The sequence below is a fragment of the Chiloscyllium plagiosum genome, unplaced genomic scaffold (genome assembly GCF_037043375.1).
Source record: "Chiloscyllium plagiosum isolate Xiang-an unplaced genomic scaffold, Cpla_swu_hap1 HiC_scaffold_14, whole genome shotgun sequence".
NCBI lineage: Eukaryota > Metazoa > Chordata > Chondrichthyes > Orectolobiformes > Hemiscylliidae > Chiloscyllium > Chiloscyllium plagiosum.
In genome coordinates this window covers 73536053-73548627 of record NW_028270152.1, presented here as the reverse complement: position 1 = coordinate 73548627, position 12575 = coordinate 73536053, and the positions used below count along the sequence as shown (strand labels likewise).

At 41.6% G+C, this 12575-nt stretch overlaps 1 protein-coding gene across 1 annotated transcript in view; it reads right to left on the bottom strand.

The window, feature by feature from the left end:
• LOC122559137 (cadherin-related family member 4-like) overlaps window positions 1–11501 on the bottom strand; it is a 327985-nt gene extending 316484 nt beyond the window's left edge. Inside the window, exon 1 of the mRNA XM_087993996.1 lies at window positions 11243–11501. Within this exon, the coding sequence (XP_087850122.1) occupies window positions 11243–11501 (259 nt within the window). The remainder of the gene's footprint in view (window positions 1–11242) is intronic.
• Window positions 11502–12575: the final 1074 nt, after the last annotated feature.

Sequence of the window (12575 nt, the reverse complement as noted above, 5' to 3'; positions counted from 1 at the left end):
ATAAACAATTACGAGTGCTATTCGTTTTTGTCTGTCAGGTATTTAAACTGAGTGCACATGTTTAGCCATATCTTAACTGTATTCGATGTTTAGTCCCAGTTGACAGATTCAATCTTTTAATGCAGTCTTTGATCTCTATCTGCAGACTCTGCTGTGCTGGCTGTTTAATTCAAGTGGAATGATTTTTTTTTGTTTAAAGCCTGTTTAATCTGGTGCAGAAAATAAGGAAGGTTTTTGTTGATTCCCCCATCACAGTGGGTTGTGATGTGATGTGATTTTCTTCTAAAAATTTCAATAGGGCAAACTGGAAGTCAGGCAATTGACTTCATTGACCTAACACTGCTGGTGGGGAGGCATGTACAGCTTCAGTGCAGCTTCTTAAAGGCTTAAAGGGAAATGTCACTTTGTAGTAGGGTATCCGACAAGTTGAAGCTACAGCAGTGTCTCCATGAGAGAATCCAGATTTACCAATGCACACAAGAGGTGATGTGTCCAGGATCCTGAGAGCAGAAGGCCCAGCGAAACAGCTTGAAATTTCATTGGTTTCAACAGAATATGCTTATGTTATATCTTCGTATTCTCTTTTTAAAAAGTGCACCCCACTGTTGTCCTACTGTTCTGTGTGTACCAATTTCTCTTTCCGTCTCACTATGAGTAATTCAGTCATCTTCCTATAAACTGATTTAATCCATTCTGGTGTTCTGGTTCTTGTATTAAGCCTTTTGGTTTCAAGTTATATATAAAACATAATGGTTTCTGTGTAGACAATGAAAATTGTTTGCATGCACACGGTTAAATTGATGTTTAAGGGGAAGGATTCCACTTTTCCATATTTGTTATGCAATACACAAAATTTCTCCCAGACTGGAAAGCACTTTGGAAGGTCAAACAGAATAAGAAATAACTGTGGAAGTCGGGAAACTAGAAACAGCTTCCAAGAATATTGATAGCTTCTGAAGTGGCACCTATCAATGATTCGTTGGCAAGTGTTCCAAAAATATGATAACGGCCTCTTAAATCTGTGATAACAGCAGCCAGCAGCAGATCTGACCCTGTTCCCTGACCAAATCGCCACAGCTCTATAAAGAGTGGGCAGAGATTTTTAAAACAGATTGGCAAAGAAACTGAATCTTTGTCGCTGTCTGCCCTGGGCCAGATGCCCCTTAGTTTTAAAGTCTTACATCACTGGGAACTTAAATTTGAAAGCATTCAGCAGAGCAGCTACAAAGTTGGTGAGGCATTTTAGTTAAATTCCTTTACTTCAGCAGAGTATTATACGAACGGAGTATATTTGCATACTGAGCACAGTTGATGTTCAATATGCAATCTTCTCATTGTGATATCTTAAAAGAACATGTAAAAATGTCATTTTTCTTAATTATTTTACTTTTCACCAATTTGCTTCATTTATTGCATATAACCTTACATGGTAATCTCTAAAGAGAGAAAATGAGGTCTGCAGATGCTGGAGATCAGAGATGGAAATGTGTTGCTGGAGAAGCGCAGCAGGTCAGGCAGCATCTAGGGAACAGGAGAATCGACGTTTCGGGCATTAGCCCTTCTTCAGGCTACGAACTGTCCTTCGAGCCGGAAACGAACCAGCGACCTAAGGATGGCTAATGCCCGAAACGTCGATTCTCCTGTTCCCTAGATGCTGCCTGACCTGCTGCGCTTCTCCAGCAACACATTTCCATCCATGGTAATCTCTAACCTATTTCTTGTCCATAGGGCATACATCAGCTATTGCAGCCTGGGACAAACTTGAGGATAGTAAGAGTCACTCTGCAAATTTTAAGTCTCCCTTTCACACAGTCAATCTCGTGTTTTAAAAGGTTCCCTTCTGATACAGTTTTTGTCCAGACATCACAATAACCTCTAAAATTGTTGGAAAACCATCCTAGCCATTTATAATTTACACAGATTACTTTTAGATTAGATTAAATTAGATTACTTACAGTGTGGAAACAGGCCCTTCGGCCCAACAAGTCCACACCGACCCCCCGAAGCGCAACCCACCCATTCCCCTACATTTACCCCTTTACCTAACACTACGGGCAACTTAGCATGGCCAATTCACCTGACCTGCACATTTTTGGACTGTGGGAGGAAACCGGAGCACCCGGAGGAAACCCTCGCAGGCACGGGGAGAACGTGCAAACTCCACACAGTCAGTCGCCTTAGTCGGGAATTGAACCTAGGTCTCTGGCGCTGTGAGGCAGCAGTGCTAACCACTGTGCCACCGTGCCGCCCACAACTTTGGAAAAGGATAAATTACAAACTAAGGTAAGTTAGCTAGTACAATTTTGCCAGCATGAAAGGTAGACACGAATTAGGAACCTTTTCTTATTTTTATGATCTGCCATATGCTAATGTTACCAGTAAAAAGCAGCCCATCCAGTTTGAGTCATGGGTCTTTTTCAGTCCTTCAGATTCTGGGAGTTAGACAATAACAAGGAAAGCTTTGAAGAGACTCCCTGATATCCTGAAAATCAATAAATTTTGTGGGATCTTGTGGAATTACAACTGACAAGTCAGAAATCACTTACTTTGCTGAATGAACTGATGAGTATTGCAACTGTAAAATTATCTCTATTTATTATAACACACAACTTGTATCAAGAACAATGGAAGAAAATGTTTATAATTTATGCAACTTAAATCATACTCCTTCAATTCCAAATGCACAAGCATTCAATCAAATTGAGACTGACAACTGGTTTAGCATCTATACCATTGGTGGAAAAAAATATTGACAGGGAAGATCAAAATTCACACCTCAAGTTGGAAAGTCCTTTTCCTCTCACAACCATTTTTTACTTTTGCAATGATGAAATGCTATTAACCAAAGGGTGACGGTCAACCTTCAACTGTTTTAAGCTTTCTGGTGTTTTCTGATATTTTACTTACATGGGGAGAGAGAGAGAGAGAGGAGAGATGCTCTGTCTGCCTACTCTAAATGTTTTACCACCTTCTGCTGCTCCTGACACTCACAGCTTTGTAACACTTTGAAACTCAACCAATTGAAGAGCTGTTGCAAAACAGAATTTCCTTGTAGCAAAATATTCTTGATCCCATTCAGTCTCAAACTGTCTCTCTTTTTGCTTCCAGAATTCAACTTTATATTGCACAGCTCAACAATATGTAACACTTGATTTTCAAGTTGCAAAAAAAAATCATGGATTTCCAATTATAGCAGGTTTTCCAATTATAGCAGGCCAACATCCTTTTCTGTTTGTATCACCCAAAGTGAAAAATGTGGTCTCTTGCACTGGGGAGTGCTGGGATACATGCTGAAGTATACTTTCGTTGACTTCAATGTTTCTGCACAAGTCAGTTTCTCCAAGACATGAGTGCACAGGGAAGTCATCCTCTTGAAATTGAGTATAATTGGGAGATGTAGCCGAAGTCTGGAGAAGTGGGAGAAGGGCTCCAGTAGGAGGCCATAATTCCAATCTCATAGCAGGGCAAAGACCCCATTGCTACTCACTGTGAAAGCGACTGTGGCTATTGCTTTTTTAATATATTCAACTCCTATCAAATTGGTACAGGAGATATTAGCAGCATTGAGTAATTTGCAAAGTACATTTATATAAGGTTGGTCAATGTGCTCTTAGTATTAAGAGCTTTAACTTTATTTCATTGTCTTGTCCAACAGAAGCAGATTGAGTGAGTACAATAGTGTTCAGTCGTGCTTTCAGAGCTTGACATGTTAATAAGACACGGACAGGATATAAAACACATGATGTTCTGCCATGTGCAGTCTAGCAGCAGCATGCTAGCAGGGGATTGCATTCATTGTTATTTGAAACCAAAATTTGTAGTTTAAGTTGTTAATAAACCTGTTTGAGCTTTTCAGGTAAACATAAATCTCCACTACTCAATCTATGTTACTCTTGATAACACAAGAAAAGACGGCTTGGTGCTCACTCCAACTATCTACAAGAGGTCTGACATCATCCTGGACAAAACACCCAGCTTGATTGGCACCCCATCCATCACCTTCACTCCCTTCACCAACAATGCAAAGTGGCAGCAGTGTGTATAACAATAAGACGTATTGCAATAACTCACAATATCTCCTTCAAAGCATCTTCCAAAGCTGCATCCTCTACTAGTTAGTAGGGCAAGGACAGCAGATGCCATCGTCCAAGCTACACATCATCCTGGCTAGAAGCTATGTCAACTTTTCTTCACTGTTGCTGCATCAAAATTCTTGAACTCCCCCTACACCACAAAAACTGCAGAGGTTGAAGAAGGCAGCTTACCACCACCTTCTGCAACATTCAAGTCTGGTGAACAAATTAAAAAATAAGACAAGGAACATGAGAAAGATGAAAACTAAATTCCCTCACGTGAAGGCCACAGCTGTCCTACTCAAATGTGAGCTTTCTAAACAAAGGATAGAACTATAAATTTTAGATTTAGTTATCATAGAACTGGGTACACAAGCAACAAAATTAAAAATAGCCATTGGAAGTGAGGGACCACACAAAGTCAACACCTCAGGAATGTCTTAAAAGAATCAGAAAGTTGTTGAGCTTGCCATGGGAAATACTGGAAAAGCAACTTTTTATAGATACAAAATTGAGAATTCACTATCTACAGCTTATGTCTCCTAGATGACAACCACAGAAATCAATGGGTCAGTTTGTGGGGAAGTGTCATGTGGAGTTACTGAGATAGGTTGAAGTCATGTTGAGCTTTCCAAATATATCTTTTTGAGGAAACGAAAGGTCATTATATTGACACATTTTTTAAAGTTAGCATAAAATATGAAGCACTTGTAACCAAAAAAACAACATCTGCAAGCATTAAGTACAGACACTAGTACAGGTACAATACCGGGACACTGAATGCAAGCTGTGTGTGAACTGTGATCACCTACAGCAAAATTGCCCTGCATTACAAGCCTTTGCAAGTCACGTGGTGCACTGATCTTTCTTGCAAGAAATTTGCTTCCAAAGATGCAATGGGAAATTACAACTGGAAATACCCAAACAAAAAGCAATAGCAGCATGCTGTCAGCAACAATAGGGAGTGCACTAGGAAACTTCAAAAGTGATGCTGCACTGCACTTCAGAGAAGATGAAATTCATCAGAAACTGCAGTATTCACATACAAGAGAAGCTTACTGCAGCTCGATTGCGTACATGCTAAAGAAAGATAGAATAATTAGGATATTTTTGAACCCAAGATTTCGCAACCCTTCTCTGAAGAAATGTCCACAAAAATTTCTAACATTAGAGTAATTATATCCAAGTCACTAAAACTAAATTCTTATCCAAATTGGATGCTGAACACAGATATTGGTTGGCTTACAGGCCAAAGATATCGAAGGAAATTTCAGAACATTATTGGAAAGATACTGCTTCCAAAAACTATCTTTCAGTTTATCTGACAGTCAAGATATTTTTGACAGCAAATGGACAGACTTACTGAAAATATTCCTGGAAGTGAATGCATTATCAATGATATTGTGGTGACTGGCGAAACTAAGGAAGAGCACAGCATTAATGCCAGCAGCTTGTTGTAAAAGACTTGTCTTCAACTGGAAAGTGTGTCAGGTGAGATAATCAATTTTGGCTCAAAGTATTTAAGTTATGGAAATTGTCCCAAACCACACAAATGGACTTGACCCACGAATCACTTGCTCCCCTGTCTGGGACTCAGCCCATGTATCATAAACAAGTCGTGCAACCTTCATTACTCTGAATGAGTTCAGGATAATCATATATTATGATCCTTGTGCTCATTTTTGGGGTGTTTTCAAATTAGTTCACTGTGGTAAATTGGATTTCATCTCTTGGCCAGCATTTCTTGCTTAGTCCTTTTTTTAATGTATATATTTATTGAAAAAAGTTTTTCACTTTTTGACAAAAACACAAACCAAAAAATGTTATTAAAGTACAAAAGTACAGAAAAAATAGAAATAATATTGTACTATTATGCTCAATTGCAGTAGCATTAACAATAAACTGCCTAATATTCTTTAAGGTACAGTCGACTCATATTTACAAATTAGCACAACCTCAAATTAAATAAAATAACATTAAATTACAATCCACTAAACTTAGCTTATACTATATTGTACTATATTACATTACTCCACTTGCTGCACCTCCATCAAGGCTCCCATCCACGGGAGCAACAGTGATTATACTCGTATTTACCAGGCCTTACCACCCCAGGGTCCCCGGACCGTCATAAATGGCTCTCGTGACTACATAAAGGCCCTAATCAATTCTGCTGACAGATCCATGTCTATACAATTTAGAAAGGGCCACCATGTCTTATAAAATTGCTCCACTTCGCGGCGCACCATACTGGTCAGGTAATCCTGAGAGACATGCTCCATCGCAAGCCTGCGCCACCCTACAAGACCTGGAGGCTTTTCTGATACCCAATTCATTAGGATGCTTTTCTTTGTACAGTGCGTAAGAATGTTGAATAACCTTTTCCCACGCACACCCAAACAGGGAAGATTCGGTAGCCCCAAAAGGAGGCTAACTTCCCTAACTTCCATTTCCAGGATCCTCTTCAGCTCATTCACTATATCTGTAATATTCACGGATCTTATAACAAGATCAAAAGCAATGTGTAAGGGTGCCAATACTGTTTTTACAGTTGGGACATTTCGGGGAAGATCCTTTTTTAAACTTTACTAACCTCTCTGGCATCTTATGGGCCCTGCAGAGAATCTTCAATTGCATCACTTGTGCCTTATTGCGTATTGAAATCTTCTTTACATTTCCCCATAAATCCTCCCACATTTCAGAAGAGAATTCATCCCCCAATTCCTGATTCCAAATCTCATGAAGTCTCTCCATATCCCCCCAGGGAATTCCCTCTCTGCAGATGATATATAGCACTACCTGAGAGAGTGCCCCCACATCGGAGTATTTTACATTCTATATTCGACTTGTAGGGCTGGGTCAAAAGTCTAGTCTTCTTCTGAATGTAATCCCTAACCTGGATATACCGGAAAAGCTCCATCTTAGGGATTCCGTATTTCTAACCTAATTGGCTAAAAAAATCAAGACCTCTCCTTCAAATAGATCTCCCAGACAGGAGATTCCTTTACTCTCTCATGCTGTAAAGCTGGCGTCCATTGACCCCGGTATAATCCTGGGGTCCCACTAACCAGGTGAATTGCGAAGTCTTTAGCAAATTGCCCTCACTCTGCTGCATTATCCTCTATGCTTTTACCGTATTTATGTAATCAAACTTTCACAGTATTCAACTACTGACCTCACCTTAACCATGAACAGTAAGTTTATGAGGGAACATTTTTGCCTGCAAGGCCTCCACATCAAACCATTTCAAGTTCAAGTCATTGTACACCCATTCGCCTCCATGACAACATGGTGTTTATTTGATATCTCCTCAAATCTGGGAGGTCCACCACACCACCACCCCCATATCCTGTGGATGTTGCAACTTGATAAGTTTAATTAAGGGGCGCTATGGCACCAAATAAATGATCCAGGCCATTCTGCAAACCTCTGCAACACCTGTATGGGTAATAACAGCAAGAGAATCCTCATTGGATATAACAATCGAGGAAGAACATTCATTTTAATCCAGGCTATATGGCCTAGCCACAATATGGGCAGTCCCTCCCATTGCTGCAAGTCCTGCTTTATCCTCTCAAACAGCTGCACAAAGTTCACTCCTTACAGCTACTGGAAGCAAGGGGTAATAAAAATTCCTAGACAGAGAAAACCTTCCTGTGACCATCTAAAAGGAAACTCCATTCTGTCCTCCAGTTTTGGTACCTCACCAACTATTCCTCCCCCCTCCCCCACCCCCCCACCACCCCCACCTCACCACCACCACCACTCAGGCAACACTGCCGACTTTGTGAAATTTATCTTGTATCCCAAAAAGCTATCGAATAATTTAATTTTTTATATTTGCCGGGGTATGGACTTTTCAGGGTTAGCCAAAAACAAAAGGACATCGTCCACATAAAGAGTGATTTTGTGTTCCTCAACTCCCAAATTTTGGTGCCATTATTTCAGGGACTTTCGGATAGCCTCCTCCAGTGTTCAAGTGCCCAGGTAAAAACATCCCTGTCGGCTGCCCCTCCCCTCACCAAAATTGCTCGCTTTAACCTCATTCATAATAACTGCCACCTTATATAACACTGCCACCCACCTGACGAAGGCCCATCCCAGATCAAAACGATCTAGAACAGCAAAGAGATATGACCATTCCACCCGATCAAAAGCCTTTTCTGCATCCAGGGAGACCACCAAACCTGGAATCGTTCTCTGCTGACATATTTGCACTATATTCAACATCCACCTGATATTATTGGAGGAGCTGCAGCCCTTGATAAAAGCCATCTGGTCCTCTTTTATAATAACAGGCAGCACCTTCTCCAGTCTCAGAGCCAACACCTTTGATAGAATTTTAAAATCCACATTCAACAATGAGACGGATCTATACAATGCGCAATCCTTAGGGTCTTTCCCTTTCTTTAAGATAAGGGAGATATTAGCCTCCCTAAGAGAGGGTGAAAGACAGTCCTGGCTATATACAGCAGTGGTTCAGTTAACATGTGCTTGAACTCCTTGTAAAATTCACTCAGGAATCCATCTGGGTCAGGTGCCTTACTACCTTGGAGCTGCTTTACCACCTCCTGCACCTCCTGTGCTGTCAGCAGTGCATTTAAAAGGGTGGCCTGATCTGTATTTATACCGATGAGGTCCAAGTTTTCAAAGAAGGATTCCATTCTCGCATCTCCATCCCCACAGCCCTCCAACCGGTATAACTCTGCGTAGAACTCTCAGAATCTGACCTGATCTGCATTTATACCAGGGAGGTCGAAGTTTTCAAAGAAGGATCCCATTTCTTGCATCTCCATCCCCACAGTCCTCCAAACGGTATAACTCTGCATAGAACTCTTGGATCTTGGTCAATTCATGAGTGACATTGCCAGTTCTCTCCCTGATGGACACAATGGACTGTGGAGCACTTTTCTTCCTAGCCAGGTAAGCCAGGTGTCTACCTGGCTTATCCCCATTTTCAAACAGCCTTTGTTTTACAAAGGAGATCCCTCTCTTTGCCTCTTGTGTGAACAGTGAGTCCACAGCAACCCAGAGAGCCATGACCCATTGCAATTTGACCACAGATGGTCTGATATAATATGCCGATTTGACTGCCTTCAGCCAGGCCTTGAGCATCCACTGCTACTCTTTTCTCTGTCTCTTTCTTGTTGCTGAGAATGAAATAATCATACCCCTTAAGAACACTTTGGTGGTCTCCCAGAGCACTGACAGATTGTTGGCCATACCCCAATTGATGTCCCAAAAAAGTCCTGACCTCCCTTGTAATATACTGTACAAAGTTGTCATCCTTCAACAAAAATGGATTCATGCACCATTGCCGCATGCCTACTCCATTACCTTTGGTCTTAAAATCCAAATATACTGCCACATGGTCCGAAATAGTTATGCACCCAATTCTGCAGGCTAACACCAAATCCAAATAAACTGATGGAACAAAGAACATATCAATTCATATGTGGCACTTGTGCAGGTTGAAGTAAAAGGTAAAGTTCCTCCCATTCAGGTGGAGGCACCTCCACAGATCTACTAGCCCCAACTGCTCACACAAGTCCATTGACTGACTAGACTGCCAAGGTGTACCTGACAGTCCTCTTGGCATCCTGTCTACCCCAAGGTCCATGAGACAATTAAAGTCCCCTCTTATAATCATATGGTGTACCCCAAGAGCCATTAATTTAGAGACTGTATACAGAAAATTTGACAGGGTGTGCCAGGGGACAGTAAATGTTCAGAATGCCATACTCTTCACCATGTATCAGTGCCTTGAGAATGACGAACTGTCCATATTCATCCTTGATTTGATCTGTCACCTGAAATGGGAGGTTCTTTCGTACCATAATGGCCGCTCCTCTGCTTTTGGAGTTAAAGGAGGAAAAGAACAGCCTATCATATCTCCTCTGCTGCAACTTTAGGTGTTCCCTATCAGTCAAATGTGTGTTTTGCAACAGTGTGATGTCAACCCTTTCTTTCCTAAGATTTGAGAGCACATTCTCCCGTTTAATGGGGGAGTGGCTCCCCTTTATATTCCAGGTGCACCACCTGAACAGATCACTAGCCAAGATTCCACACTACAGCCTGCAGTCCCCTTACAGGAAGAAGCCCATTCAGTGTGTGATGAGTGGAGAAAAAACAGACTTTATCAAATCTAAAGACTATTCCCACCAACAGTATCAAAACTACTAAAACTAAAAACTAACCTGTATTCCTAACTTAAACAATTAAACACAAAAATCACAAATTCCCAGAGATTCCACCCCCCAACACCACCCCCCTCCCCCACAGCACCACTTGCCTATAGGGGGCACTCACTCCCAACCTTACAACCATCCTAACACCTTCCAGTTAAAGCCGTGCCCCATAACCAAGCAAAGAAAAAAACATATTATTTCCACTCCTACAAGTTATCAATGGATCCCTCCTCCCACACATCTTTACATCAAAGGAGTGACCACCCCTCATCCAGCAAAACAGAAAACAATAGAATAACTAATAACATCCAAACACGTATAATGTAAAACATACCAGATTTTACCCCAAAGCAATACCAAGCCTATAAAGCCCAAGACCCCAAAAGGGAGAGGAACAAAGAGAGAGAATATACAAAAAAAAGTTATATTATGCCATTGTCCGTATGCCTTGTTTCCTCCTTCCTCCTCAGCCAAAATCTAACATTTTAGCGAGTTCAAAAATTCTTTTACTTTCTCCGCCTAGTCGAAGTTGTGGACAGTTCCCTCATGATTGAAACATAGCACTGCCAGGTACCTCAGAAAGCATTGAATGTTTAAATCTCTTAATTTTTTTTCTTCACATCATCTTCCTTTTCTTAACTATGAGAAGTCATGAAAAGTCATGAAAAAACGTCATTTTCGAACCTTTATGAGCCAAAGCCTATGGATCTTTTCTGGCTGTTTCTATTATTAAATGCTTTTCCTTGTAATGCTGGAGTTGCACTAGGACCGGGCGCGGGTGCTGGGATGGCCTGGACCTGTACATTGTGGGCTCATAGGACCGCTCCATACTCACCCTGCCCGACTCGATCTCCAGGTCCAGCAACTCCGGAAGCCACCTCTCGAGGAAATCAGCAAGGTTTTCACCTTCTTCACACTCAGGTAAGCCCAAGATATGCAGATTTTTAGGGCGACCTCAAAAATCGTGGTCGTCTACCTGACCTTCCATGATTCGGACCCGCCCTTCGGAGCTCTCCGTTGTGGCCTCCAAGGCTGCAGTCCTCTGCTCCACCGCCTCCAGGTGCTGATCCAAGGCCCGGAACTCCTGTTCATGTTTTGTCAGCACGGCAGTAATTGGTTCCAGTACTCCCTCGATTTTTTCACTGAGTTTTGCAAACTCTGTTAGTAAATTCTGTTGCTCCATTGAACTCAAGGATACCACCATGGGAGTTGAGGTAGTGGCTGCGGGTATGTCTGACATAGTCGGGGAGTGTCCTGCCTGCTGCACTCCCCCACCTCCCCTTCCCTTAGATGTTTTCATATCAGCTCCAGATCTTCCAAATCCTAATTTAAAGGGGTTCTAGGTGTTCTACCTACTTTATGCTGCAAACTTTCCTCAGGGGTGACTAATGGGGGGTAGGGTAGAAGCCCACCTTGCTTGGGGTATGGCACAGACCCCAACACAGCAGACTGTTCAGACTGCCGCAATCCTGAATGTCCCCCCAGTCCTATTTACCGATGAAAAGATGGTGGTGAGCCACATTCTTGAATCGTCACAGCAATTGTGGTAAAATTACTTGCACAGTGCTGTTCAAGTTCAAGAATATTGACCAGTGAAGAGGAAGGAATAATATATCTGAGTCAAGGTGCTGTGCGACTTGCAATGGAACTTGGAGATGATGGTTTTCCCATGGGCATGTTGCTTTTGAGGGATAGAAGTCACAAACTTGAGAAGGCTTGTTGCTGCAGTTTGTCCTGCAGCTACAGTGATGTTTGATTTATTTTTGTTTGCATATGTTGCGTTGTCAAGTTCTGAAAATCTATTCCAAATAATAATTGGATTATCAGAAAAGGTGAGCTGTCATCAAACAGTAGGTGCACAATGACAACTAGAAAGGGTTTTGATTAGAGAGATTAGAGAATTTCTCCATTGTAGTTTCAGCAAAAACAAAAACCAGCAGCATCTACTGGAAAATGTTCTTAAAGTTTTGCCTGCAGTTCCTTGGACACAATCATAATGTGTCATGTTCTGAATGAATAGACATACCATGATCTCTTGCTTCATTTTGCCTCTTACCGCATTGGACATTGGTAACAAAATGGCCCAGGACAACACACTCTAGATAAACTCAGAGTCCAATTTCAAACATTTACTCGCACATTCATGTTTGGTGTACAGTCAATAAGTCAACAATAGTCAGTAAATGTGTACTCCCCTTTGTGACTGTATGTGCAAAGTGCATGTTATGGTTTATCCTAGTTATTCCTTTACTTGTTACCCCAGTGGGAGAAGGAAGTAGGTGATTGGCTGTCAATTGTCTTAAAGAGGTTCTTC